This window comes from Oncorhynchus tshawytscha, linkage group LG33 (assembly GCF_018296145.1).
Source record: "Oncorhynchus tshawytscha isolate Ot180627B linkage group LG33, Otsh_v2.0, whole genome shotgun sequence".
Taxonomy (NCBI): domain Eukaryota; kingdom Metazoa; phylum Chordata; class Actinopteri; order Salmoniformes; family Salmonidae; genus Oncorhynchus; species Oncorhynchus tshawytscha.
In genome coordinates this window covers 14,944,162-14,970,694 of record NC_056461.1, presented here as the reverse complement: position 1 = coordinate 14,970,694, position 26,533 = coordinate 14,944,162, and the positions used below count along the sequence as shown (strand labels likewise).

Below are 26,533 nucleotides of genomic sequence, written 5' to 3'. Positions count from 1 at the left end.
TCTATGGTTGGTGTTGTTTGGCACGACAACGAATGAAAAAGCCAGGTACAGTAGTTGTTGTGAAAGGGAAGGAACCCAAAGTGTTGGTCAGAGTTTCCCTGGAGACTCTAACTACATTTGAATGTTAAATTCATGGCATAAAAAAAATAAAAATGCAGCATCTTACAATACTACAATTTCGATTTCAAATGAGATTAATTGAGCGAGCAGCCCTAACTAAGAGAAAACTTGCTTCATGTGTTTAAATGGGTTTTAAAACCAAAACAAAATAGAGAAATGCCTTCTGCATTTCTACTTCAGATAATTAAGTCACTTTCTTGAAAACAGCAGTTGTACATTTCCACCTATAGAATCTAGTTCAAACAGAACCTATAGCTACAGTGAACCATCATGTAATAAATATCACATCTCATTGAGTGAGGAAATATGGAGCACTTCTTTGTCCCCTGGCTTTCTGGTGTGAAAGGTGTAAAGTGCACCAGTGTTTGTCGTCTGCTTTCGCTAACGACAGAGAGCTGTTACCAGGCCCTGATCAGCAGGGGATGTGGAAGATCAATTAGAATATCAATAAGAGGGACGCACTCATTCACCTCCTTATTATATCACACACACACACGGTCTGCACTAGACCCTGTGTATTGAGGGGAGAAGTGTAGTGTGTGGGGTGGATTTAAATGAAGGGTGTTTAGTTCGTTATTACCCAGAATGCTAGTAGATACTACACACTTCCAGTCATTGCGCTAATCAACTTCCTTCAAACTGCACGCAGAGACCTACAAATGGTATCCACAAGTTCATCAGACTCCGGGGAAGTAGATAAAGGGCTTCTTTGACAAAATCCTAAAGTATCCCTTTAAAAGGGGGCAATTACATCTGCACCCAGTTTAACAGTAGAAAGAAGTGAGAAACTAAACTCAGGTCATTCTGAAACAGAGTTTTAAAGTAAAAGACAAGCTTGCTTCCCTTTTCCTGCCAGACACATTCATGATCCATTTGAATAAAAGTGAACTGAGACGTGATTAGAGACGTGAAAACACCTGTGGCAAGCCATTAAACCCGACACATTGCTACATAGCAATATAACTGCTGCGCAAATGGACTGCAGAACCCAAGGTGTTGACTGTGTGATGGACTGGATAATGTGCTGAGGTGCTATGTGGTAGAAGGGATGTAAAACCTTGCTAGTTATTTAGCCAGTCTGTGTGTGTGCGTGTGTGTGTGTGTGGCAAACAAATTAAACCAATGTGAAGGCTCGAATTCACCCTCCTGTATCAATACTGAGGTGTGAAACAGGACATATGCAACTAAGCATGTGTGAGAGTGAGAAAGTGTGAGTGTGAGTGAGTGCGAGTGTGTTTGGCAACAGAAGTGAGAGAGCCCAGATGGGTTATTGTTGCTAAACTACATGAGGACTGGCACCATGGTTGGGAATGTGTTCATCAGGACTGTTCACTCTCAGGTAAAACCGATCATGTTATACCAACCAAGTGGTCTCTGACAGTCTGGCATACATCACTCCACAAGCAGAGTCCACTCCACAAACTAACCCAACTAGTGGCTAGGATTCACACCTCCGGGCAAGGAATCAAATGGTAAATAACAGCCCACGGGGGAAAATCTCACTACATGTTGATTTGGGTGATGACTGGATTACTTGTGAAAAAGGGAGAGCAGTTTGCCTGAAGGGAGGATGGTGTGAATGATTATTCAGATAAGACTGAATAATAACATTTACTAAAATGTCTGTTTGCTGGAAAATGAACCAGGATACAGACAATCTGGAGGAGATGGACTATAAAACACACCACTGCCCCAGTGTACATTTTCAGTGCAGAAAGTCATGATTGATTGTATGTGAATGTCTGTGTATACAGGAAAAAAGTCTTTTTTTCATGCAATCATCCAGACACAGGGAAGACAACGCGGTGCATTTCAGTGTTAGTCACTCCGTGTGGGGATACCGGAGGCTGAGCCACCCCTCTGTCTGGGCCATCACCCGTGGGTGGGCTGTGAACGCAACAAACACAAAAATTACTCAACCCGCCGGGCCCAAACACCCAGTCAGCTCTAATAAAAAGGTCTGACAAACAAATGTGTATTCACACACACTTACTTAATACTACCCTCTCACACACACACACTTTACTATCATCCCCACACACACACACACACACACCAGGCAGGCAGGAGTGAGTCACCCCTGCCATAGCGTTAGCCTCTATTCTTCTGCGGTACCTCCCTGCCAGGAACAAACAGAGCCCTGGGGCTTACAGTTCGGACTGAACTGAACATGCCCTCCACATCAGCAGTACAGGAAAAGGCTAGTGTTAAATTAGAGTTCTGGGGAAAGCATACCAGCAAACACTTTCCAAGGGGACTAATTCACTCAACAAGTGGTGGAACCATTGCCCCCTGGTGGTGGGAGTTTAGTGCAGGAGTTTAGGTACAATAGATGGAATGAATCTGATATTAGTGGATTATTCCTCCCTATATACATGTGGTCTATGAGTCCTTATTTGAGCAGGCAGGCAGAGAATAGGCCTACGGGTGTTCATATACTATCGTGAATCGCGGCTTTAGTGTGATCATATCAAGCCCAGGCACTGCCAGATTGAGTGGGCCAAGAGAAAGAGAAACAAACAAAAACAGTTTCGTTTCTGATACACCAACTCCTGTATTGCCCCATTTCTTACGATTTGGAATTTTCCTCCTTTGTTCTCTCCATTCTTCCCCACCTCTACCTGTTTCCCAATTTCCTGTGGTCTTCATTCCTCTATCTGTCCCTCATTCCTCTGCCTTACCGCCAACCAACCTGTAACAACTAAAGTAGTCTGACTCTTCAGCAGCTATTGGAGGGGCGATGAGGACAGGGCTTCTTATCCAGCAATGCCCCACTAAAACCATCACAGAGCAGCCATTAAACACAATAGAAGCGATAGACTTCACATCAGACAAACATCCCCTGCTACTCAATAGTTTACTTAAGTGAGTTTTACTCAGTGCACACAACCCAGGCATCTCTGGTTGCTACCAAACAGTGTGGAGGTAACCGAGAACCACAGGTTTGTCATGACACTGATCAATGGCACAGTCATAGAGAGCACGCGCACGCACACAAAAAAAAGGGGCAGTCAAAGAAGCTTGGAAAGTTACAACTTGTGGCTTCAGGTTTTTCAAGGAACCCTGATTCCAGCCAGGACAGGCAATACACAATACGAGTGTGCAGCATTTACAGCAAACACCTTCTAGTCAGGTACTCAACCCCCCGAGCAGTTTTTATTGTGGCAACATTTCGGTTCTCTGGGCGAGCGTGCAGTTGGCAGGTCAAACCTTGAGGGGTGAGGAGGAGGGGGGGCAGAGAACTATAGAACAATAGAAGCAGCCTATTGTTCATAGATTGTTTACCTGCCTCAACCCCCCTCCAACTATTGGATCTCAATCAGCGGCCAACTATTGGATCTCAATCAGTCTCAATGAGGAGAAACATTTAGCTCTTCTGGAGTTATACAGCGTTGTCCTGAAGTAGCCTACAGTGTGGTTTAGAATTATGGACAGCGGGCAGATTTTCCAGCAGATGGGTTAGCAAACTGTAGCATGCCTGTGTTTAGTTTCAGTCAAAGCACATATTTAGCCTATTGGAGCACGTTGTTAAGGTCTGGCCACATGAGAGAAAAAGGCAACAAGTCGCACAATCATCCTGAAATCTCATAAGAAATTAGGTGGTGTTTTTTTGTCTTACAGTAAATCTATAATACACTATCATACTCAGTTATTTTAGAATCATGATGTGATCTTGTATGCACTAGACTGTTCACCTAGCAGCCGAATGAGTTCATTTGACATTTTTTTGTCATTTAGCAGACTCTCTTATCCAGAGCGATTTACTGCAGCAGTTAGGGTTAAGTGCCTTGCTCAAGGACACAACGGCAGATTTTTCTAATCAGATGAATAATAGTACACTGTTCAATTTGTCCCAAACCTCTATGACAGGCCACATTTCTAGTAAACACATACTTTTGATGACAGAGGAGTGGTTCAGTGAGTCATTCCTCTCTTCATCCTTGCCAAACTAGGACTTCTATGAAATATCACTTGGCAAGTTCATTGTAATTAGTCCGTTCTTCCCCAGTGTAGCATAATCTTGTTTTGATCGTGTTTAGTGTGAGTCAGTGAGTGGTTTGACCTCAATCATACACTACAAGAGCCTTCAACCTTTGCTTAAAAAAATCACTGCACGGCAAATGTTTCTCCAAATGTAAAATGTAGAAGTTGCGCCGAACGTAAAAAGTCTAAGTGTTTTGGACACCCTGGGTTTCTCCTACTGGAGCAGCTGCATCTGGGGTTGCACTGCTGTGGTCTCTCATTCTGAACGGTTAAGTTAAGAGTTAGCGATAGGGTTAAAACAACAAAAAAACAAATCAACAGTTAAGTGTAGAGAATCATTGTACCATTTAAACCACTGTGAAATACATTTGTAATAACCCGAAAATATTGTATTTTCAGCTGTTTGACGCTGGTGTACAAAGCCGAAAGTAAAAGAAACAAAAATGAAACTCAAGAATGGGAAGCATAGAAATAGAGCACATAAAACACTACGTCTTAAACCTGATTTCAATGAGAACGACAGATCTAGAACTAACAAGGTTAAGGTTTGGGATAAGGTTAAAACAAACAAATGTAAAACGACTGTCTAGCACTGGGATTCAACACCCGGCTTGTGGCTTACGCCCATCCACCATCTCCATCCAAAATGCCCTAGCAAGGTTTTGAAGGCATCTCCCGACGTCCTCGGGACATGGATGGAGGTCCAATTTCCAAGTGAATCTGGCTGCTAGATCTCAGTACACAGCATGGCTGTCCTGTACTGAAGCATGGATGTACCTTGTGTTACAATAACTCTGATCGCGAAGTGGTCATTCTGACAGTCTAACAACTCACCAATAACACAGTGGAAAAATAAGACTTTTATACCATTGAATGACAGACAGGATTACGTCTGTATCCACACTTCCATTCCACCATAGTCCATCCCGTCATAATACCACGAGGAGACTGAAATCAGCACAACCGAAATCAGTTCAACCACGAAAGTGTTGGAACCTCAGGCAAGGATCATAGAATGAATGAAGCAACAGAGACAAGGCATGGCATAATCTGCACCATGGGGCACTCTGTTCACAACGTTGACATCAGCAAACCACTCGCCCACACACAACGCCAAATATGTGGTCTGCGGTTGTGAGGCCGGTTGGACTTACTGCCAAATTCTCTAAAATTACATTGGAGTCGGCTTATTCATTCAATTCTCTGGCAACAGCTCTGGTGGACATTCCTGCAGTCAGCATGCCAATTACATGCTCCCTCAAAACTTGAGCCATCTTTGGCATTGTGTTGTGACACAACACTGCACATGTGTCCCCAGCACAAGGTGCACCTGTGTAACATCATGCTGTTTAATCAGCTTCTTGATATGCCACACCTGCCAGGTGGCTGGATTATCTTTTCAAAGGAGAAATGTTCACTAACAGGGATGTAAACATATTTGAGTGTAAAATTTGAAAGAAATGCGCTTTGTGCGTATGGAACATTTCTGGGATCTTTTATTTCAGCTCATGAAACATGTTCAGTTCAGATAGCTGACAGCTAATCTAATTTAGCAGTCTCAAAAAATATTAGCGGACATGAGCTAATTGACTGACAATCAGTGACTGACATAAGAGCAACTGCTGATGCACAACCACATTTTGAAACCGCACCTTGTTTATTCTAGTATTTTAACTCTAGAAAGTAAGTCGAGACCCCGACAGGGTTCCCTGGTATAGATAAATATAGACCAGCCTATAATCCACCTCAAAATGTCAAACATACGATGCTACAGGACAATAACAAGTATCTGTATAGAGACTACCAGTGAGATGGCTCAAATCTGATTGAGCATAATGATGTGGGGTTGTTTAGAAACTGTGATGGTGCAAATCTTTTTAATGCACTACTATCAACAGTCTCATCAGGCCACCCTCAGCTTTCAAGTAATCTCTGACCCAAACATTTTACTGAAGTAATTAGAAGCGATCAAAAAACACAAGATTAGGCTCTGCTGGGTAGGAACGGACTAATGTCCTCCATTTTGTCATCAAAAGCAAAAAAGTGTTCACTGGAAATGTGGCCTGTCATAGTGGTTTGTGAGAAATTGAACAGGGTACGATTAATCATCTGATTACTTTGTCTGTCCAAACATTGGTTTTTCAATAATTGCGGCTCTCCTTGGGCGGCTCTCCTTTTCTTTACCAAGTGTTCTACTCTGCTAGCCAGCACCTCGCCTAAACAAGTGTTTTTCCTTCGCCTCCAGATCGAGTGTGATAATGAAACCTCTGTGGAAACAGAGCATTACCAAGAAAATCATCCCACGTTGGAATACTGGTGACAGGCCTAGGGTGTGTCAGAAACACCAATAGACAATAGACCCACATTACAAGGATGTTTTCCAACCAACAAGTTCTGATCGTCAATTGACTAAAAACAAGAATCATAGTAACTACAGTAGATTGGGTGATAAAAGTCCCCGAACATGAGTTGATGAGTGTTGTGGTGGTTGCTATAAACAAACACGGTCCTTATCTGGATGGTTTTCAGTGATATGCTCAAGTATCACAAACAGGATGGGGCTAGACTTTGGATAGCCTATAGACCTAGCTTCTTCAGACCTCAGCCAAAGATATACAGAGGTCAGGAAACTGTCCTCCATGTTGGCACCAAATGATCCATTGCAATGACATTCTACGTCTAGATTGCAATTTCCCGTATATTCATGAATGTCAACAACTCTTGGAGACAACAACAGTTTACAGAACTGTGTGCGTCACCTTGACAAACTGATCTAGGATCAGTAATGCGGGTTCAGGGTATCTATATTGTGAACTCAATATAGGGTTCAGTGTTATGGGACGGTTCATTGTGTGTTTTACCTTGAAGTCAAAGCTGCACAGGCTGACTGCATCAGAGTCATCCTTCTCTCTGATCTTCCGCTTCTGGGGACAGATGGAAATTAGATTATTAGATTATTATTATTATTATAATCAAATTTAGACAGATAAACTTACCACAGACACTCTTAGGCAGATACCCAAATAGCTACACACAGACACTCATGAGTGGGACTCCCAATCACAGCCGGATGTGATACAGCCTGGATTCGAACCAGGGACTGTAGTGATGCCTCTTGTACTGAGATGCAGTGCCTTAGACTACTGCGCCACTCGGGAGCCTAAGTCTCTCCAATTCACACAAAACGACTACATCTCGTCTGGACTCCAGCTGCTCTCTGATGTCAGAAATAGTTCAACAAGAATAGACAACCACCCCATTTCCCCATTACCCTGTCCCATCCTGGTCTCATTGGTTTGAGAATAGCCCCAGTGAAGAGAAGAACAGCCCCATTGCTAAGCCCTGTTGACCCAGGGACAATGTTCACCCCTGGAGGTTCCATTGGGAACAGGAAAGGGTTAATGAAGCACAAGAGCACTTGAACACCTGGGGAGAAGACCAGCTGGCAGGTGAGATGAGGTCTAGCCCAGAGTTTGTGTGTATGCGACTAGGGTTGTAAAGGCTGGAGGAGCGCTGGCGTCGCCTGACTGCCGGGGCTCTTAGGGCGCTGTCATTAGGGCACATTAACCACGGAGGGAGTAGAGGGCCATCACAGGGCATTTAGGAAGCCAAGAAGTGACCACCGGTGTGTGCAGGGTGACAGACCAGATAGGGTAGGACTGTATGTTGAGGTAGTTGTTATGAATAGTTGGTTTTGAAGGGGGTAAATGGCCATTTCTTCCTCAAACCTGTTAGCTTTCCTACAGAAAAGAGAATATATTGTGTAATATAAAGAGAACACCTTGTGCAATATCTGATCACACAAGGTGAGAAAATGTGAATTGGCATGGTTTGCAAATTACAAGGGGACACAAGGGGCCTACATATGCAATGCTCCAGATGAGAGAACGAGGCTAGATGATTAGCTAGCCCACTAAGGGGAGTGAATAGTGCTTTGGCGAAGACAGAGTTGTGCAACACTACAGCTCCTAATCAAGGGATTCTCATTGAGTGCTACAGCTGTTGAATACAGTAGTTTCCACACAGTCAGTTTTTTAAAAAGGTAGTCTAATTGAGGCAGTTAGAACCTTTCCTGAAGCTAATGAGGGAAGTGGGATAATGGATCAATCAATTCAACTCTTGTTTATAGTAGAGCTGACGGTAAAAAGGAGAGGCTGAAACTGGAAATCTGATTAAAAGACTACAGTGTAGCCATTCATCAACTAGCTATAAAAAAAGGCTCATTAGCCAATTAGACTAGTGTCTAATCATCTGGTGACTGAACGACTAATCATTAAGCTGATCCCCATTTGAAAGGAATTCAAGTGATTGATCAGAGAAAACTCCTTTTAATGTTTTGTTATTATCATCAGAGGGCTTAACTGCATAGTGCTAGGCTAGCTTTTAAAATAACGATGGGTTTTGGGTCAGTTTTTCGATTAAATCATCAAAAGGGTGGGCCAGGTTAGATGGAAAGTTTACACTGGACTAGAGGCATAATGTAGAAGTTCCTCAGCTCATTTTTTTAAAAACTAGGCAAGTCAGTTAAGAACAAATTCTTATTTTCAATGACGGCCTAGGAACAGTGGGTTAAACTGAACTTTTAAACAAACCCAGTGTAGGCCTGAGAAAAGAATGGGCATTAATGTCACGTGGGATTAGCTGTAAAGAACTAGGTGATATTTGTTAAGCATGTTCTTCTTGACACAGTGAGAGAAGGAGAGAGTGGTAGAGGGAAGATGGAGAGAAGTGTAGAAAGGGCAGAGTGGGGGTTGGGACGGAGGCAACAGTGGAGTTCTTTATTCTCACACACACACACTCACACTCTTATTGTGCTGGCCTGTTTGTGTGCGTCATGTGATAATGGCACCATAAAACCATGACCTGGTCAGCTGCCAGAATATACAACCTGGCAGGCTCTATGTAATTACCAGGGCAAAGCAAAGCTATGAGGTAGGTAGGCCTAGAAAAAGGTGGGGCAGTGGGGTCGACACTGTGTTAAGGAATGCCATGGACTCTCAAGAGATACTAGAATAGAGACTATGATAATCAGTGATCATACTTAGTGCACCACCTCAGTCTTTTGGTATGTAATGTTGATGTCACTGAATTAGGGTGCTTGCGCTTACACACAGGGACACGCATATAGGCACCTCAAAATACAAATCTCAATTCCTAGGCACACACACCTGTTTGAAGTGGGAACGTTTGCATGGAAAGCGATGCGGACTGACATTCTGGCTGTCTGAACACGTCGCTGGGAGAGACAAAAAAGCTGCCATCCTTCCTATTAATTACCTGCCTACATTCATACAACAGCAGTTGGGTTTGATCTGCAGTTTTTTTTGCAGAGATGGAAACCTAAATCACATTCTCAACATTACAGAACTGCCCTGAGGCCTTGCTAATGTAGTCTGAGATAATATGAAAAACACTACACCCCCCCCCCACCTAAACACTGCTACCTAAACTGTACTATGCCCGCCCCAGTCTCCAGAAAGTCCCCTACCTACCCCCATCAAAGCACAGGATCCTCCTGACCTTATTCAAGTTTCAAGGTAGAGATAAGAGGGGATGGGAGACAAAGGAGAAGAAAGGAGCCCACAGTTTGTCTGTCTATACTTCTCTTTCTTTTGGTAGATTTATAAAGGGGAGATAATAATGGAGTCGTTGGGGGGGTGGGGGGTGATAACAAGCGCCGTATGCTTGTAGTGGTTGAGCTAAGCGTGCCAGTTAAAGAACATTTGTGGAATCAAAGGCAACGTTTGGCACGAGATGAAGAGCCTCTGTCCTCCTCTCCTCTATCCCTCCTGCTTTTCATCTCCTCTCCCCGACTCAGTTGAACGATGGATAGGGTTTCAGCTGGGGTTCACTCATAAACCCTGGAATAGTCCAGGCCTTGTCGTTCAGTTCCTGTCTCTAATCTCAACTCTGTTTCCAATCAGCGATCGTATTTAGGTCTAGGTTTTACTGTAAACAGCAGGCCGGCCAATCTAAGAGGAACAATAGCTATGTTGATTCCATTATGTTGAAGGGGAAATAGAAACAGGAAGATTTTTCTTGTTTGTTCACTGTTGGATCACTGGGTAGTGTGGGGAGTCTGTCCTGTGCCTGGCATCAGCTGTGAGGGTGTCATGCAATTAAAACGCTCCTGAATGGAGGATCAGATGGACCTGCAGAGGGCTTACGTCACCTCTCACACAGAGGTGATTGCGAGTTGCCTAAACAAACTGCACTGGCATGCATGCATGCATAGTTATCATCAGTTTACAGGGTTTCTGATGCTGCATGAGCGATTCAAGGTTTAGTTCGAATGCCTTTATTTTTGTCGATCAAGGTTATCATGAACTATGCAGATTCCAGATGAGTAATACATGTGTAATAGTGACACCATCCTCCACTATGGAGTAATGGACTATGTTCTGAATAACGATACACAGGTGATGCCGGACGCATCCAAGATGCAGTCCAAACCTCCCCTCAAAACCAAGACCAAAGTGGATCAGTCATTTGTCATTATCGTTTACTAATAAATTACTTTTTCCTAAACTTAAGTGCACAGAGTCAGTATCTGTGGTCCAAGTCAGAGGAACTTTACAGCTTTGAGAATGAACAGGTCCATTTGCTTCCGTGCCTGTTTAAAAACACCAAGGCCAGATTTGAAGCCAAAACAGACAGTTATGACAGAGTTATAACAGGGACAGGCACTCTCTGTCCGCACAAACAGGCCGGATAGCCATAATCGTCCCAAACAATGCCAGGACAAAATGGGGAGGATAGTGGAATGAGCAGAGGTACCGGTCCTGTGAGGGAACAGGGAGAGACAAAAACAAGAGCTGGATGGAGGCTGTACTCACCAGACTGAAGTCCCATTGAGGTCCAGGGGTGAGGAAGGTGAAGGAGCTCCCTCTTCTCAGTCCAGGCCTACAAAACGAAGATGGAAAAAAAAAGGGCAGGAAATTATTGCTTGTTCAACAAGTACAACATGAATAACACCATACACTACACCCAAATTCAAAAAGGTGACACTACTAAGACCATTACATCTCAGGGCACGAGATGCACACCACCACAAGTCCACCAGGTAACAACCACACAATACCACAATGTCCAATGCTGCATGCAAGAACGCAAGCTCACCCCTTCCTTGTGAACGCGGTAGTGCAGGAAGTGCCTCAGAAACACAATTACTCAGTCATTCAGTGCCTTCCCCAAAGACCCATTCAGACAGAGAGAGCCATGCTCAGGTGCCACCGTATACGTCTGTGGCACACGGTGTATGGGAGCATCGGCTCTGGTACATACCACAGCCTGCTGTAGCCAAAGCGATGTCCCCTTCGCTGCATCCTCAGACGGCCAGCTAGGATAGACACCCAGCAGAGTAGACCCAGTCAGAGAACTGTCCTTCACCCCTCACTCTCTGTGCAGCACCCACAGGGTTACCAGGTCTCCAAGATGTCCTCACAATACTCTTCTCTCTCACCATCTATAGGACAGACAGCCTACCCCTCTCACATGTGTAGGAGGACCCTACCCACCCCTTTCCTAATTGGGGGAAGGAAGCAACTGTTACCTCCTGTTGGAAGTTTGTTTGCTGAGAGTCTAAGCGAGGGGTGCTTTTTAGGAAACACAGATGATGCCGGCCCACTACTCCATACTGGTCACCACCAACCTCATGTAACACCTCAAATACAATACTCGCCCTTATCAGGTTCTCAATGATTAAACATCAGGTTATATTTGATCATTGACGATAACCTGATGAGGGCGAGAACTGACTGTGGACTTCAGGAAACAGCAAAAGGGAGCACCCCACTAGCCACATCAACAGGACAGCAGTGGAAGGTGAACGTTAACGTTAAGTTCCTCGATGTACATATCACCGACAAACTGAAAATGGTCCACGCACAAAGAGAGACAGTGTGAAGAATGCGCAACAGCGCCTCTTCAACCTCAGGAGGCTGAAAAAAATGTGGCTTGTCACCAAAAACCCTCACTAACTTTTACAGGTGCACAATTGAGAGCATCCTGTCGGGCTGTATCACCGCCTGGTACGACAACTGCACCACCCACAACCGCAGGGCTCTCCGGAGGGTGGTGCGGTCTGTACAACGCATCACCGGGGGCAAACTACCTGCCCCCCAGGACACCTACAGCACCCGATGTCACAGGAAGACAAAAAAAAAAGATCATCAAGGACAATAACCACCCGACACACTACCTGTTCCCCCCACTTCCATCCAGAAGGCGAGGTCGGTACAGGTGCATCAAAGCTGGGACAGAGAGATAGAAGCTGTTTTTCAATCTCAAGGCCATCAGATTGCTAAACAGCCACCACTAGCACAGAGGAGGTGGCTGCCTACCTACAGACTTGAAATCATTGGCCACTTTAATAAATGGAACACAAGTCACTTTAAGAATGTTTACATATCTCGCATTACTCATCTCATATGTATATACTGTATCCTTCACGATCTATTCTTTACCATCTATTGCATCTTAGACTCCTGTCACTGCTCATTCATTATTTTATACTTATATATTCTCCTCCCATTCCATTACTAGATTGCGTGTATTAGGCTTTGTTGTGGAATTGTTAGATATGACCTGTTCAATACCGCTGCACTGTTGGATCTAGAAGCACAAGCATTACGCTACACTCGCAATAACATCTGATAACCATTTCTACTATGGCCCTGTCACACGCTGATACCGACTTCGATATCTTCTGAAACCGTCAACAATATCTTCCAATATAAACCAGATCATATCTGAAAACAGATTAGGGATAATGGTGTTAATATATTGAGAGACCACAAAAGGAAATCAACCTCTACAATCCTGACATTCTTTCCTCGATTCCTCTGAACCACTTGTCTCTAGCATGTGTTCCTGTTGTACTGCTGTTACTGGGCCAGGTCATTCCAGTGATTCCGTTGGCCTTCCTGCCTCGTTGCTACAGGTGGCATTGTGCAGTGACACAGCACTTGTCTACAGTGAAGGGCAGACTGCACTGACCACAGCTGTAGGGTCACTCCACCGCTTCCTATGTGGTCTGCACTCAGAATCAGTACGGCTAGTAGTGGAGGCCTACAGGACAGTGGAGGAATTCCCTAAGTGTGAGTGAGTGAGAAAAAGAGACAGCGAGAGAAAGAGAGTGAGAGAAAGAGTGCGAGAGCAAAGAACATAGGGAGTTCAGACAAGTCAAACAGGAAGAAAAATATAGGACTAAAAAAGGTGGAAAGTAGATTGTAGGGAATAAGGGCAAGGAAAAAGAGAGGGATGGGAGAGCAAAGTCAACAAGAACAAAAAAATGAAGGGAAGCTTTGACTATGTACAGACTCAGTGAGCATAGCTTTGCTATTGAGAAAGCCAGGTCTGCCTACGGCGGCCTATCAAGAGAAGACAGGCTATGTGCACACTGCCCACAAAACGAGGTGGAAACTGAGCTGCACTTCCTAACCTCCTGCCCAATGTATGACCATTATAGAGACACATATTTCCCTCAATTTACACAGATCCACAAAAGAATTTGAAAACAAACCCGATTTTGATAAACTCCCATCTCTACTGGGTGAAATATCACAGTGTGCATCACAGCAGCAAGATGTGTGACCTGTTGCCACACAGGCAACCAGTGAATACAAAACACCATAGTAAATACAACCAATACTTATGTTTATTTATTTGCACATTGTTACAACACCGTATATAGCCATAATATGACATTTGAAATGTCTTTAATTCCTTTGGAACTTTTATGAGCGTATTGTTCATTATTTGTTCACTTTACTTGTGTTCATTATCTATTTCACTTGCTTTGGCAATGTAAACATATGTTTACCATGCCAGTAAATCCCTTTGAATTGAGTGAGAGAGAGAGAGACCTGGGCAGAAGAGAGAATTGTGTCCGAGTGGCACTGGCGGTGTCAAAGGTCACTACAGGTGGTCAGCAGACACCACACTCCTCCCCCATTTCCATCATGAGGACTGTGGTCAGTGACAGTCGTGGCAGAGACCATAGAGCCGTTGTGAGCGACAGACCTTTACGCCATGCAGCGCTGCATGAGTCAAGCAGTAAAAAAAAAAGTCACTTTCTACAGAACCACAGCCTGAACTGGATGATCGGTTTGACTCAACATTCAACGGAACACACCATAACGTGGGGAAAAGGAGGGAGAGTTTAGTTACTGGATCTGCTGCGGCCTGGAGGTGAGGAGGATGGTTATAACGACTGTCAAGGAGAACGCCTTTGGGTGTGTGTGTGTGTTAATGTGTACATTATTCCAAATGTCATTCAATCTGACAATGCGCCAGGATGCGAAACAAATCTGAAGAGACACCAGTAATAACTAATAGGTCTAGCAACAGGATGCTATGAGAACGTCTCTGCTCAGTGAGACATTCCTGTCCAATAGACATCTGGAAGCCAACGAGCTCATAAAGTGAGACGATGCTTTATGTTACTCTATGTTGTGGGAACCGGTGTGTTCCGTCGACACCAGGAACACCGAGGTGTGTGAGGAGATGTATGAAGCGATGCTGAGACAACCTGGGTGGTTCACTGGTGTCTGCCTGGTGGTGGTGGTGTCTGAGGAATGCAACCGGGCTTCACAGGAACACCAGACAATCACAGTGGTTCCCTCAGGAGAAGCCAGGGGATGGCCAGAGCAGGGCTATTTCTCAGACAGTGGTCAAAACATACAGGGAATGGAGGCCTGAGCCCAACACGGGGTGTGTGTACAACAACACACATATCACCACCAGTCTCTCATTCTCCCTCTGTCTCATCATTCTAAACAAACACAGTAAAAAGGTACATTATGTAATAATGCAGAATAGAATGCCTGTCGAGCTCCAGAGACTGGGAAAGGTGTTTCCTAAAATGATTTAGGTCTAATCATGTGATGTTTTTGAAGGCTTTTCCTCTTTGATGCACACTTTGTACAGTAAATGACATCAAAGATGCTGGCCTAATCACTTGAGGATGCTACGTTGCTTTTACTCACATTTCTGACCCACACACTAGATAACAGTCACACCTGAGCTTAGACTAAATCGATTATTTCAGATGCTGTAATGTTGATGGGATGTAATGTTGTTTAGAGGGTAAATTAATTAATTATTTTATTTATTTAACTAGGCAAGTCAGTTAAGATCAAATTCTTATTTACAATGACTGCCTACACCGGCCAAACCTGGACGATGCTGAGCCAATTATGCGCCGCCCTACGGGACTCCCAATCACGGCCGGTGGTGATACAGCCTGGATTTGATCCAGGGTGTCTGTAGTGACACCTCAAGAACTGAGATGCAGTGCCTTAGACCGCTGGGCCACTCGGGAGCCTGGGTCATTCAAATGAAAAAACATCCCAATGACAAAACAAATGATTATTTTAGACATGATTTCCTTTTATCTGACCTTACCCGTGTGGACCGGATGTTTACAGATGCTGACCTGCTTTAAAAACAGAGATTGCTAGGCTATGCTAGACTTCTCTATCATAAAAACCCCTCTGACTGTACATGCCTGAAGGTAATTTACTCTGAAATCTTTACCTGGGGCAAGAGACAGTTTTTCCCAGGTGAAGTAAACTCATGATAAATACTGGAAGAGTGGAGGCCGGGGGAGCGGGAGGTGGGGTGGTACATAAACTAACCTGGCAAACAAAGGCAGGGCCTACTATGATGCCTTTCCACTGACTCACAGCACATACAGCTCTCACACACTGGCACAGTGAAAGTGGCCTTTGCCCCCAAGCTGACTGCTACGACCAAGTGAATACGAAGTGACATCAATCACGTATGCATAAAAAGGCCCCACACACCAGCACAATGGCTGGTATCAGCTTTCTAAACAGCTCGTCGTGGGTTGGAAATGTGACATTGGATACATTACATTGATACACCTGAATGCTATTGCTAAAGGGTCTAAAAACTAGATGGTTTTACAATCTAGGTTTGTAGGACATTATAGAGTTAGTTGTTTATTTTTCTAGAACATTACTGACCATTCTGCTCCCACGACACCTGTCCATTGTAAAAAAGGACAAAGGTCGGTCCCTGGGGCTTGTGATTGGACGTCACGGGCAGGGGTATGATTCTTAAGCAGAGGTAGACCCGTTACACACTTCTGTGGGTCAATAACACCTGAATAGGCTGGAAGCAAGTAACAGTCAGAAAATATTGACATAATTGAGGCTGAAGGACAGCGAATAACGATTGAGACAGGAGCACGCAGCTCAATAGTCACAGAAGGTAACATTCAATCACACACCTATTACCTAGTAGTCCAAAGTCCACTGAGCAACACTCTCCTTGTTTTCCTGCAGGGTTGGCTATTAGGGTCATATTTATATAGTCACAGTTTTCCCAACAGTGTGCAGGGGGCTTTTGGCACAAAGCATGGAAAGCCTACCAGTGTGCCACTTGCCAACATAAACATTCTCAGTACTGATCACCCCAAAATAAAAATGGATTTTTGGCTCTATCAGTCTGCTGTCTGACTGAAAAGATAGAAGTCTGATTTAAAAGCCTGGGGAAATTCACAGACTATTTTTGTCAGAACACGTATACGCAAACAGGAAAGGTTAAAAAAGTAGAAAAAATCAAGTATTTTCTTCCTTACAAGATGTGGAACAGTAGAGGTTGGACTCGGAAGGGAACACTATCTTTATGAGGCTTTGAACAAGAAGTGCAAAGTCCCATCATGAGACATCATCTGCTGTTCTGTAGGCCAGAGAGATATGCAGAATTCTGTAAAAAGATCTGTGTACAACGTTAAACACCAAATAATGCATGCAGAGCAGAATTAGGCCGATACCCGCTAAAGATCAAAATCCAGAAAAGAGACGTTCAATTCGACAACCACCTAAATGGAAATCGATTCCCAAACCTTCCATAACAAAGCCATCAGCTACAGAGAGATGAACCTAGAGAAGAGTGCCCTAAGCAAGCTGGTCCCGTGGCTCTGTTCACAAACACAAACAGACCCCACAAAGCAACACCGTTAGACCCAACCAAATCACGAGAAAACAAAGCGATAATTATTTGACACATTGGAAACTACTAACAAAAAAACAGAGCAAACTAGAATGCTATTTGGCCTTAAAACAGAGAGTACACAGTGGCAGAATACCTGACCACTGTGACTGACCCTAAATTAAGGAAAGCTTAGACAGACTCAGTGCGTAGCCTTGCTATGTACGGACTCAGAGAGCATAGCCTTGCTATTGAGGCCGTCGTAGGCAGACCTGGCTCTCAAGAGAAGACAGGCTGTGTGCACACTGCCCACAAAATGTGGAAACTGAGCTGCACTTCCTAACCTCCTGCCCAATGTATGACCATATTAGAGACACATATTTCCCTCAGATTACACAGGCCCACAGAAAATTTGAAAACAAATCCAATTTTGATAAACTCCCATATCTATTGGGTGAAATACCACAGTGTGCCATCACAGCAGGAATGTTTGTGACCTGTTGCCACAAGAAAAGGGCAACCAGTGAAGAACAAACACCATTGCAAATACAACTCAGATTTATGTTTATTATTTTCCCTTCTGCACTTGAACTATTTGCCCATCATTACAACACTATATGTAGCCATACTATGACATTTGAAATGGCTCTATTCCTTTGGAACTTTTGAGAGCATTGTTAACAGTTTATGATCTATTTCACTTGCTTTGGCAATGTCAGCATAGGTTTCCCTTGTCAATAAAGCCCTTTGAATTTAATTGATAGGAAAAGTCTAAACGGGATACCTGGGACGTACCAACTGACTAAAACTGTCAGACTGGCTTTTACCCCCAGACCATCAGGCTGCTCAACAGCCACCAGGCAGCTAGCTACCTGCTACCCCTGGACTTCCTTCCCCTTTATGGATATTCTACCCCCAGTGGACATTTATCATTGCTACAGTGTAAATATGTAAAGTATATAATATTATTTTTTATATTACTGTTTCATTCACTCTTACCCGCCCCCACAGTTGTACTAGTGTATATATTATCATCATCTTTATTTTGTCTCACTCTTCTTTTTATAGATTTTTTTTATTTGACCTGCACTGTTGGAGCAGAGCACATTAGATTTTCACTGTAGCCTGCAATTACATCTGCATTCCTATACATGTGACTCATAAACTCCATGTATCTATCTATCATCCATCAAACGCCCACACCAACTGTTATTCATGGTTCCTTTGATGAATTTGTTGGCATTTACTGCCACCTTGTGGTCAACTAGGGTGTATTACAGTATTGCATCAAACTGTCAGTGGTACACCATTACTTGCAGTTCTAGTTATCTGTAGCCGACTGTCTGTGTAAAAGTTCACAATTATGGCATGTGCTGACGCAAATGGTTGATCAGGTCCTGACGGGAACATGCAAAAGTAACCAGCTAAAACATTTTTCCAAGGACTTGGACTATGCAACCAGCACTCCATTCTAGCTGCTATATAAGTTTGTTTGCTTGTTAACAGGCTTTAAGTGTAGCCAAAATAACTAGCAAGGTAGTGATTTACCTAATAATATATTCTTTAAAATGATCTAGCTAACTATGACATAGCTACCCAGCTAACAAACTTTTAGAGAACATTCACTTAAGAGTCTCATTAAGTCATTAGCAAAAGGTTTTCATAGGAATGTTCCAATGTCAAACAGAACTTACCCAGAACGCAGTTACCATGTTCTCTGAATGTTCAATATTGATGTTCAAGACAAGTTTCATTGGAACATTGCAAAAATATTCCAGTATCCAGTTCTGAGGGTTAGGAGATATTACATCAACGTTACACAGAAAATGGTTACTAGAAAATAAGATAAATATAATATCAAACAACCACACCAGTAGAAATTCAGTCTTTAGAGCTGAAAGGTCAGATGTTGTTGCACAATGATTTAAAAAGGTGCAATATGCAGAAATCCCTCTGCCATTTCGTGGTTGCTAAAATTGTAGTTTGCCTAATTTCAGTTTGTGACAAAACAAGCAATATATATAGTGAAATACAGTATATTTTCAATAACCCAAAATATTGTATTTTCAGCTGGTGTACAAAACCTAAATTAGAAACGGGGAGCATAGAAATAACACACAAAAACATATCTACCAGACGGGGAGCATAGAAATAACACACAAAAACACATCTACCGCATTCAATGAGTGACAGATCTATAAATCAAAGTTTATTTGTAACGTGTGCTGAATACAACAGGTGTAGACCTTACAGTGAAATGCTTACTTACAGGCTCTAACCAACAGTGCAAAATAGGTATTAGGTGAACAATAGGTAAGTAAAGATATAAAAACAACAGTAAAAAGACTGAAAAATAACAGTAGCGAGGCTATATACAGTAGTGAGGCTCTAACAGAGGAGACTATATACAGGCACCGGTTAATCAGGCTGATTGAGGTAGTATGTACATGTAGATATGGTTCAAGTGACTATGCATCTATGATGAACAGAGAGTAGCAGTAGCATAAAAGAGGGGTTGGGGGCACACAATGCAGATAGTCCAGGTAATCAATTGATTACCTGTTCAGGAGCCTTATGGCTTGGCGGTAAAAACTGTTGACACTCCGGTACCGCTTGCCATGCGGTAGTAGAGAGAACAGTCTATGACTGGGGTGGCTGGGGTCTTTGACAATTTTTAGGGCCTTCCTCGATAACTCACATTTCTATGTGAATTTGGTCAGGTCGCCCAATAAAAGCTTTAAGTCAGTGAGTCATAGTTTTAGTCAAAGTATGATACATTTGTGCATGAAGTGACAAATCCAAACTGCACACTTCCTGCACATCCATGTGAATGTGTGGTCTATGTCATACAACTTATTTTCAGTCTAAGTTTCCTTTCAGGGCTGGGTTTTATATGACTGTTACCACCAGTGGTGACCTGTCATTCAGGGCAGGTGGGGAAGAACCTGTTTTGCATGTTATTTTTGCCATTAATAAGTGACACACATCAGTTCGCAAACAATGTATAAAAAAAGTTTTTAAAAAGTCATTGAGTTAATGAAGCCGCATACAAACTTGGTCTCTTTTTTGCTTTCTTGAGTAAGGCAGCTGCAAAATGTCGGCGTTTCAGCCTAGCTCAGTGCTTTCTGTAGGGGTTGGTAATGTTCTCTAGTTACGCCGTGATTGACTCAGTGTTCTGTCACTCATGAGGACAATCTACAAGGAGAGCTTGAAAATTCAAGTCTCTTGGGTGCTGCAATAGAGTTACATTAGAAGTGCCCATCCAGGAAGGCTCAAGGTCAATGGCCACAGATAAAATAACATCAAATCACAATATACCTACAGTAGTTTGATTGGACTGATGTCAACATCTTACTTTCAAAATCCTCATCATCATGAATCAAGTCAACAATCTACTGGCAAATCCTTTTCAATCCTTGTCATATGAAGATAAATTATGAAGAGAACTTGCAGACAAAATGTAACGTGGCTCATCGGCCATAAACATTACACAACAAGTTGGAAATCGCAAATTCAACAATGAGTGGTTTGGAAGGAATCAGAGGCTAACTTCAAGCGTTGCAAAGCAATCACTGGCCTATTATTATGTGGAGTGGATGTGCGGTCCAAGTTTAGGTTTAAGGGTATTTTTCCACAGCTTAAAATGATAAACATTCAACATTGGCCATGCTGTCAATCCAGCATTACTTCTGCCGCTTGCAGAACAACTGGAAACTCTGAAATCAAATCAAAGTTTATTTGTCACGTGTGCCGAATACAACAGGTGTAGACCTGAAAACCACTAACATCATGACTCAACTTTCTTTTTCCCCACCTAGAGTTTCCAGTTATCTTGAAAGCACCATAAAACCAGAAGAATGCCAGACTTTGATGACAAAGTTAGCCCAAGAAGGACCGCCGTGCCACCTTCCTGTTCCAAGTGAGCACAGCACAAGGTGAGTCCAAAAATGAATTGTATACTGCTGCATAAATGATGTAATATGTCAGGGAGACAGGTAATCATTGAATATTGTAAGAGCTTTCATTGTCTGCATATATTCCCTCTTTATTTATACTACAGGTCTGAATGGGTGTACAGGGAGAACACTAAGATTAGTCTATGTTCTGAATTCTGTCACCGTACGAGTGGCTCAGCGGTCAAGGCACTGCATCTCAGTACAAGAGGAGTCACTACAGTCCCTGGTTCGACTCCAGGCTGTATTACATCCGGCCGTGATTGGGAGTCCCATAGGGTGGCGCACATTTGGCACAGCGTCGTCCGAGTTTGACCGGGGTAGGCTGTCATTGTAAATAAGAAGTTGTTCTTAACTGATTTAGCTAGTTAAATAAAAAGGTTAAATAAAATAACAAACACTTCAAAAGTGCTGAACAAATAGTTATATTGACTATGTCCATTCTAGCTCATTAATGTCTGAATCGAAATTACGGATTGCCTCTTATCCACATTTGTTTGAGCAAGTCAGTCATATTAGCTATGGATTTTTTTAAAGGCAGTAAATGAGGCTGAACTATTTCGCTGCCAGACAACTCTCCGCTGATATCCAGGTGTAACAGGGATAAGGTGTTGGGACTGCTGTTGGGACTCTGCTGTTGGGACAGCTTTATGTAGGCCCTAACAGCTTGTGGGCACCGTTTGTCACCGTTATAGTCCAATTAATGTATTGTTTAGTGTTGTGCTGTGGCTTTGCTGGCATGAAAAAAATAATAATAATTGTAGAGGTTGCCCCACCAAGATTTACCTGCTAAAATCACCACTGGTTACCACCCACCAGCATGGCATCGCTTATTAAATCAGAAACAGCTGCAAAGTTACTCCTCTTCACAATAGATGAGCCGAACAGCCTTGTGTGCACTTGGCCGCCTGAACCATGGAGCATATTAAAATAGAGGGTGCAAACATATGTTATTGTAGCTACACTTTAAAAAAAGAGGAAATTATAATTTGTCAATTGTCACCTTTTTTAAAAATATTGTGTGTGTGTGTAATATATATAGATATACACATACACAGTTGAAGTCAGAAGTTTACATACACCTTAACCTGTGTTTCAATGTATTTGGCTTTCACAATTCCTTACATTTAATCCTAGTAAAAATTCCCTGTCTTAGGTTAGTTAGGACCAACACTTTATTTTAAGAATGTGAAATGTCAGAATAGAGAGAATGATTGATTTTAGCTTTTATTTATTTCATCACATTCCCCGAGGGTCAGAAGTTTACATCCACTCAATTAGTATTCGGTAGTATTATCTTTAAATTGTTTAACTTGGGTCAAACATTTTGGGTAGCCTTCCACAAGCTTCCCACAATAAGTTGGGTAAATTTTGGCCCATTCCTCCTGACAGAGCTGGTCTAACGGAGTCAGGATTGTTGGCCTTCTTGCTCGCACACACTTTTTCAGTTCTGCCCACAAATGTTCTATAGGATTGAGGTCAGGACTCCAATAACATGACTTTGTTGTCCTTAAACCATTTTGCCACAACTTTGGAAGTATGCTTGGGGACATTGTCCATTTGGAAGACCCATTTGCAACCAAGCTTTAACTTCCTGACTGATGTCTTGAGATGTTGCCTGAATATATCCACATAATCTTCCTGTCTCATGATGCCATCTATGTTGTGAAGTGCACCAGTCCCTCCTGCAGCAAAGCACCCCCACAACACTGCTGCCACCCCCGTGCTTCACGGTTGTGATGGTGTTCTTCAGCTTGCAAGCCTCCCCCCTTTTCCTCCAAACATAACGATGGTCATTATGGCCAAACAGTTCTATTTTTGTTTCATCAGACCAGAGGACATTTCCCAAAAAGTACAATCTTTGTCCCCATGTGCAGTTGCAAACTGTAATATGGCTTTTTTTATGGCGGTTTTGGAGCAGTGGCTTCTTCCTTGCTGAGTGGCCTTTCAGGTTATGTTGACATAGGACTCATTATACTGTGGATATAGATACTTTTGTACCTGTTTCCTCCAACATCTTCACAAGGTCCTTTGCCGTTGTTCTGGGATTGATTTGCACCTCTCGCACCAAAGTACGTTCATCTCTAGGAGACAGAACACGTCTCCTTCCTGAGCGGTATGACGGCTGCGTGGTCCCATGGTGCTTATACTTGCGTACTATTGTTTGTACAGATGAACGCGGTACTTTCAGGCATTTGGAAATTGCTCCCAAGGATGAACCAGACTTGTGGAGGTCTACACTTTTTTTCTGAGGTCTTGGCTGATTTCTTTTGATTTTCCCATGATGTCAAGCAAAGAAGCACTGATTTTGAAGGTAGGCCTTCAAATAAATCCACAGGTACACCTCCAATTGACTAAAATTATGTCAATTAGGCTATCAGAAGCTTCTAAAGCCATGACATAATTTTCTGAAAAGCTGCTTAAGCTGCTCAAGCTGTTTAAAAAGGCACAGTCAACTTAGTGTATGTAAACTTCTGACCCACTGGAATTGTGATACAGTGAATTATAAATGAAATTATCTGTCTGTAAACAATTGTTGAAAAATTACTTGTGTCATGCACAAAGTAGATGTCCTAACCAACTTGCCAAAACTATAGTTTAACAAGGAATTTGTGGAGTGGTTTAAAAATGAGTTTTAATGACTCCAACTTAAGTGAATGCAAACTTCCGACTTCAACATATGTGTGTGTGTGTGTACGTACGTACACACACAATAATTTTATAAAATTGTATAATTGCGTGTTATGACAGGATTTCGCAAAACAGCTCGCCCCTTCGCTCCGAAATCAACAGTTTTATGGAAAATGACAAAACTTGAGTTAACACTAAATGGTGAAGTCAAAGATAGGCCAAATATATGTTTTGTCATACCCATGGTATACGGTCTGATATACCACGGCTGTCAGCCAATCAGCATTCAGGGCTCGAACCACCAGTTTATAATAGATATTAATGTTCTAGACACGTTTCAATAAGGGAATCAAACACCAAAACAAATGCATATTGGTTCTCAGGAGGTTTTTGCAAACATACGTAGAATGTTCCTGTAACTAACTGAATCTGGACACTTAAACATCAGAGGAACATTACAGGTAACATGAAAACGTCCCCTCTCCCTAGATTTGTTAGCTGGAATTTGTAACAATGACTACGTGCTCGAACTATAACGTCAGCCAGCCACATGCTAGCCCTTGAAACAAAGATTCAACTGACGTCACAGAACGTAACATTAGCTATCTAAGTAATGTTAACACCATAGATATAGTTTACACATTTCTATTCTTTTCATAGCGTGCATTCAATAGTTCAGGCAGCGTTAGTCTCACCTTGATTTGGTATTGTTATTGCTCTCGCCGGACGTCTCATCATCGACGGAGAACTTCCTCTTCTTGTTTGCCTTTCTCTTCGGTCTGTCATTCTGTTTCTCTGGTATCGAAATTTGGACCTGTCCTTCATTGGTTTCCTCCATTTGAAATGCAGAACCAGAAATCAATGTTGAAGGTAAGAATAATAGCTAACTATTTATTTAAAAATATTAAGAACAGTAGACAGATGTTTGAAATTCTTTGAATATGGCGGATATCCGAACAATGACCAATAAGGAAAGACCTGAGGTTCTAGTTGCTAGGATACATGGTGAAATGGGCGGGTCATACTGTAAACAGACGACTCTGGGCGGGGCCAGCCCCTCTAATAACAATTGGGAATGCTGTAGTACAATGAACTCGCTTCTATTATCTGCACAAAACAACAACCCTTTGACACAATTTTCCTGTTATGTTAAGCATTCAAAATGTAAGAGTATTTTCGGTTGTCAGGGAAAATGTTTCGATTAAAAAGTATTTTTTTTAGGAATGTAGTGAAGAAGTAAAAGTAAAAGTTTAATATAAATATTTAAGTAAAGTACAGATTCCCCAAAAACTTCTTAATAGTGCTTTAAACACACACACACACACACACACACACACACACACACACACACACACTGGCATGATATGTCCCAAAAATAATTTAAACCATAAAGTATTTATTGCTGAATTTCAACACATAGTTGGCAAACAGCTAGTGTGTGCATGCATTGAAAGGTCCAGACATCAGAAGTCATGGCGGCAGTTCACAGCTGTTGGTCACGTTCCAGTAGGCGGTCTGTCCGTAGCGGAACGCCCCCTGTCCTGGTGCTGTTACTGTGACTGCAGTCTCCAGCAGGGCTGAGAGAGTGAGGGGCTCACACAGTTCACTACACTGATCTTTGACCTCAGTGCTCTGGGTCAGATCTAGGGCAGTACCTAGATACAGACACACACACACACAAAATATTTACATCATCGTAATCATCATCATCACCAAAATCAATGTCTTGTGCGTGTCATGAAATACCTTCTTTTTTTTTGTATTACGTAAAAATATATATATATATTATAAAGAAACACAAGGAAGGGGTAACATTAAAGTATTGGAACATGAAGGACAAACAATACAGGATCAAGACACTATCAAACATGTATCAGTCTTTCCGCAACAGAGCCATCCTTATGTGTGAGGGTGCATGTGCATGATAGTGATATAAAATATATGTCATAGTTTCCCTTTTCATGATCACAATCTTATGAAACCAAAACCCTCCAAGATCCTCCCCACAGTTCCCCAATACCATTCAAGACCCCACCCATGGTCCCCCCCGGAAGGGGAAAATAAATCAATAATAATTCCATTCGCCACCCCCAAGAACCCCCCAAATGCACCAACAACCAAGAGAATGAACTAAAGAGAAAAAAGGAAAAGACAGGAGAAAACATTTAAAACAAAGGACATCAAGGACAACTGAAATCATAACAGCAATGCCAACTGTATATGTTTGTGTGCATGTCTGGCACTATTACATGTATGTGTGTGTTCTTGTATGTGTTTATTTGAATGAGAGTGTGTGTATATGCATGTGTACAAACACCTGCACGGCATCAGCCTCAGGCAAACCGGCATTAGTTGTAAAAACACTGCCAGTTAGTGTCATTCAAATGTACTTTTATTATGTTTTATTTTGATTTTTTTTCCCTTTATCTTTTGACCATCAATCTATCTCTCACACAGCAACTCCACTCCCACTTGTCTCCAATTCCACATACCAACCCTCAGCTTCCCTCCGCCCATCCCATCTATCTCTGCTGGCCACCCACTTTGTGTTTCTACGCAACACATATCTTTCAACTATGCTATGATGTTTAACTTACAATTTCAATCTATCTAATCGAATAGAATCTACAGATTGCGTGTTGAAGACAAATACCTTTACTAAGAGTATTAGTATATTAGTAATTGACTGACCCGGTCTCTCCAGATCTCCTAACAGTACTATTTCTAGGGTCAATTTTAGATCAATGCTATGCATTTTCAGCCATTCCTGAACCTGAGATCAGAAACAGGATACCTGAGGGCAACACCAAAATAAATGGTCTATTGATTCTGTATCCTCACAACAAAATCTTGATGATCAAATATTCAACATAGTTTTATTTTAT

The 26,533-nt window shown here is 42.5% G+C and overlaps 1 protein-coding gene across 2 annotated transcripts in view; it reads right to left on the bottom strand.

Annotated features, from left to right (window-relative positions):
- LOC112215014 (neuroepithelial cell-transforming gene 1 protein-like) overlaps positions 1-24,525 on the bottom strand; it is a 32,500-nt gene extending 7,975 nt beyond the window's left edge. Inside the window, exons 1-4 of one of the 2 annotated variants that reach the window (XM_042311288.1) lie at positions 24,344-24,419; positions 11,389-11,443; positions 10,941-11,007; positions 6,966-7,028 (exon numbers count right to left, since the gene is read on the bottom strand). In XM_042311288.1, coding sequence (XP_042167222.1) covers positions 6,966-7,028; positions 10,941-11,007; positions 11,389-11,443; positions 24,344-24,386 — 228 coding nt within the window. In that variant the 5' untranslated portion in view covers positions 24,387-24,419. Of the gene's footprint in view, positions 1-6,965; positions 7,029-10,940; positions 11,008-11,388; positions 11,444-24,343 lie in introns of both variants that reach the window. The other variant, XM_042311287.1, reaches the window with a different exon arrangement.
- Positions 24,526-26,533: the final 2,008 nt, after the last annotated feature.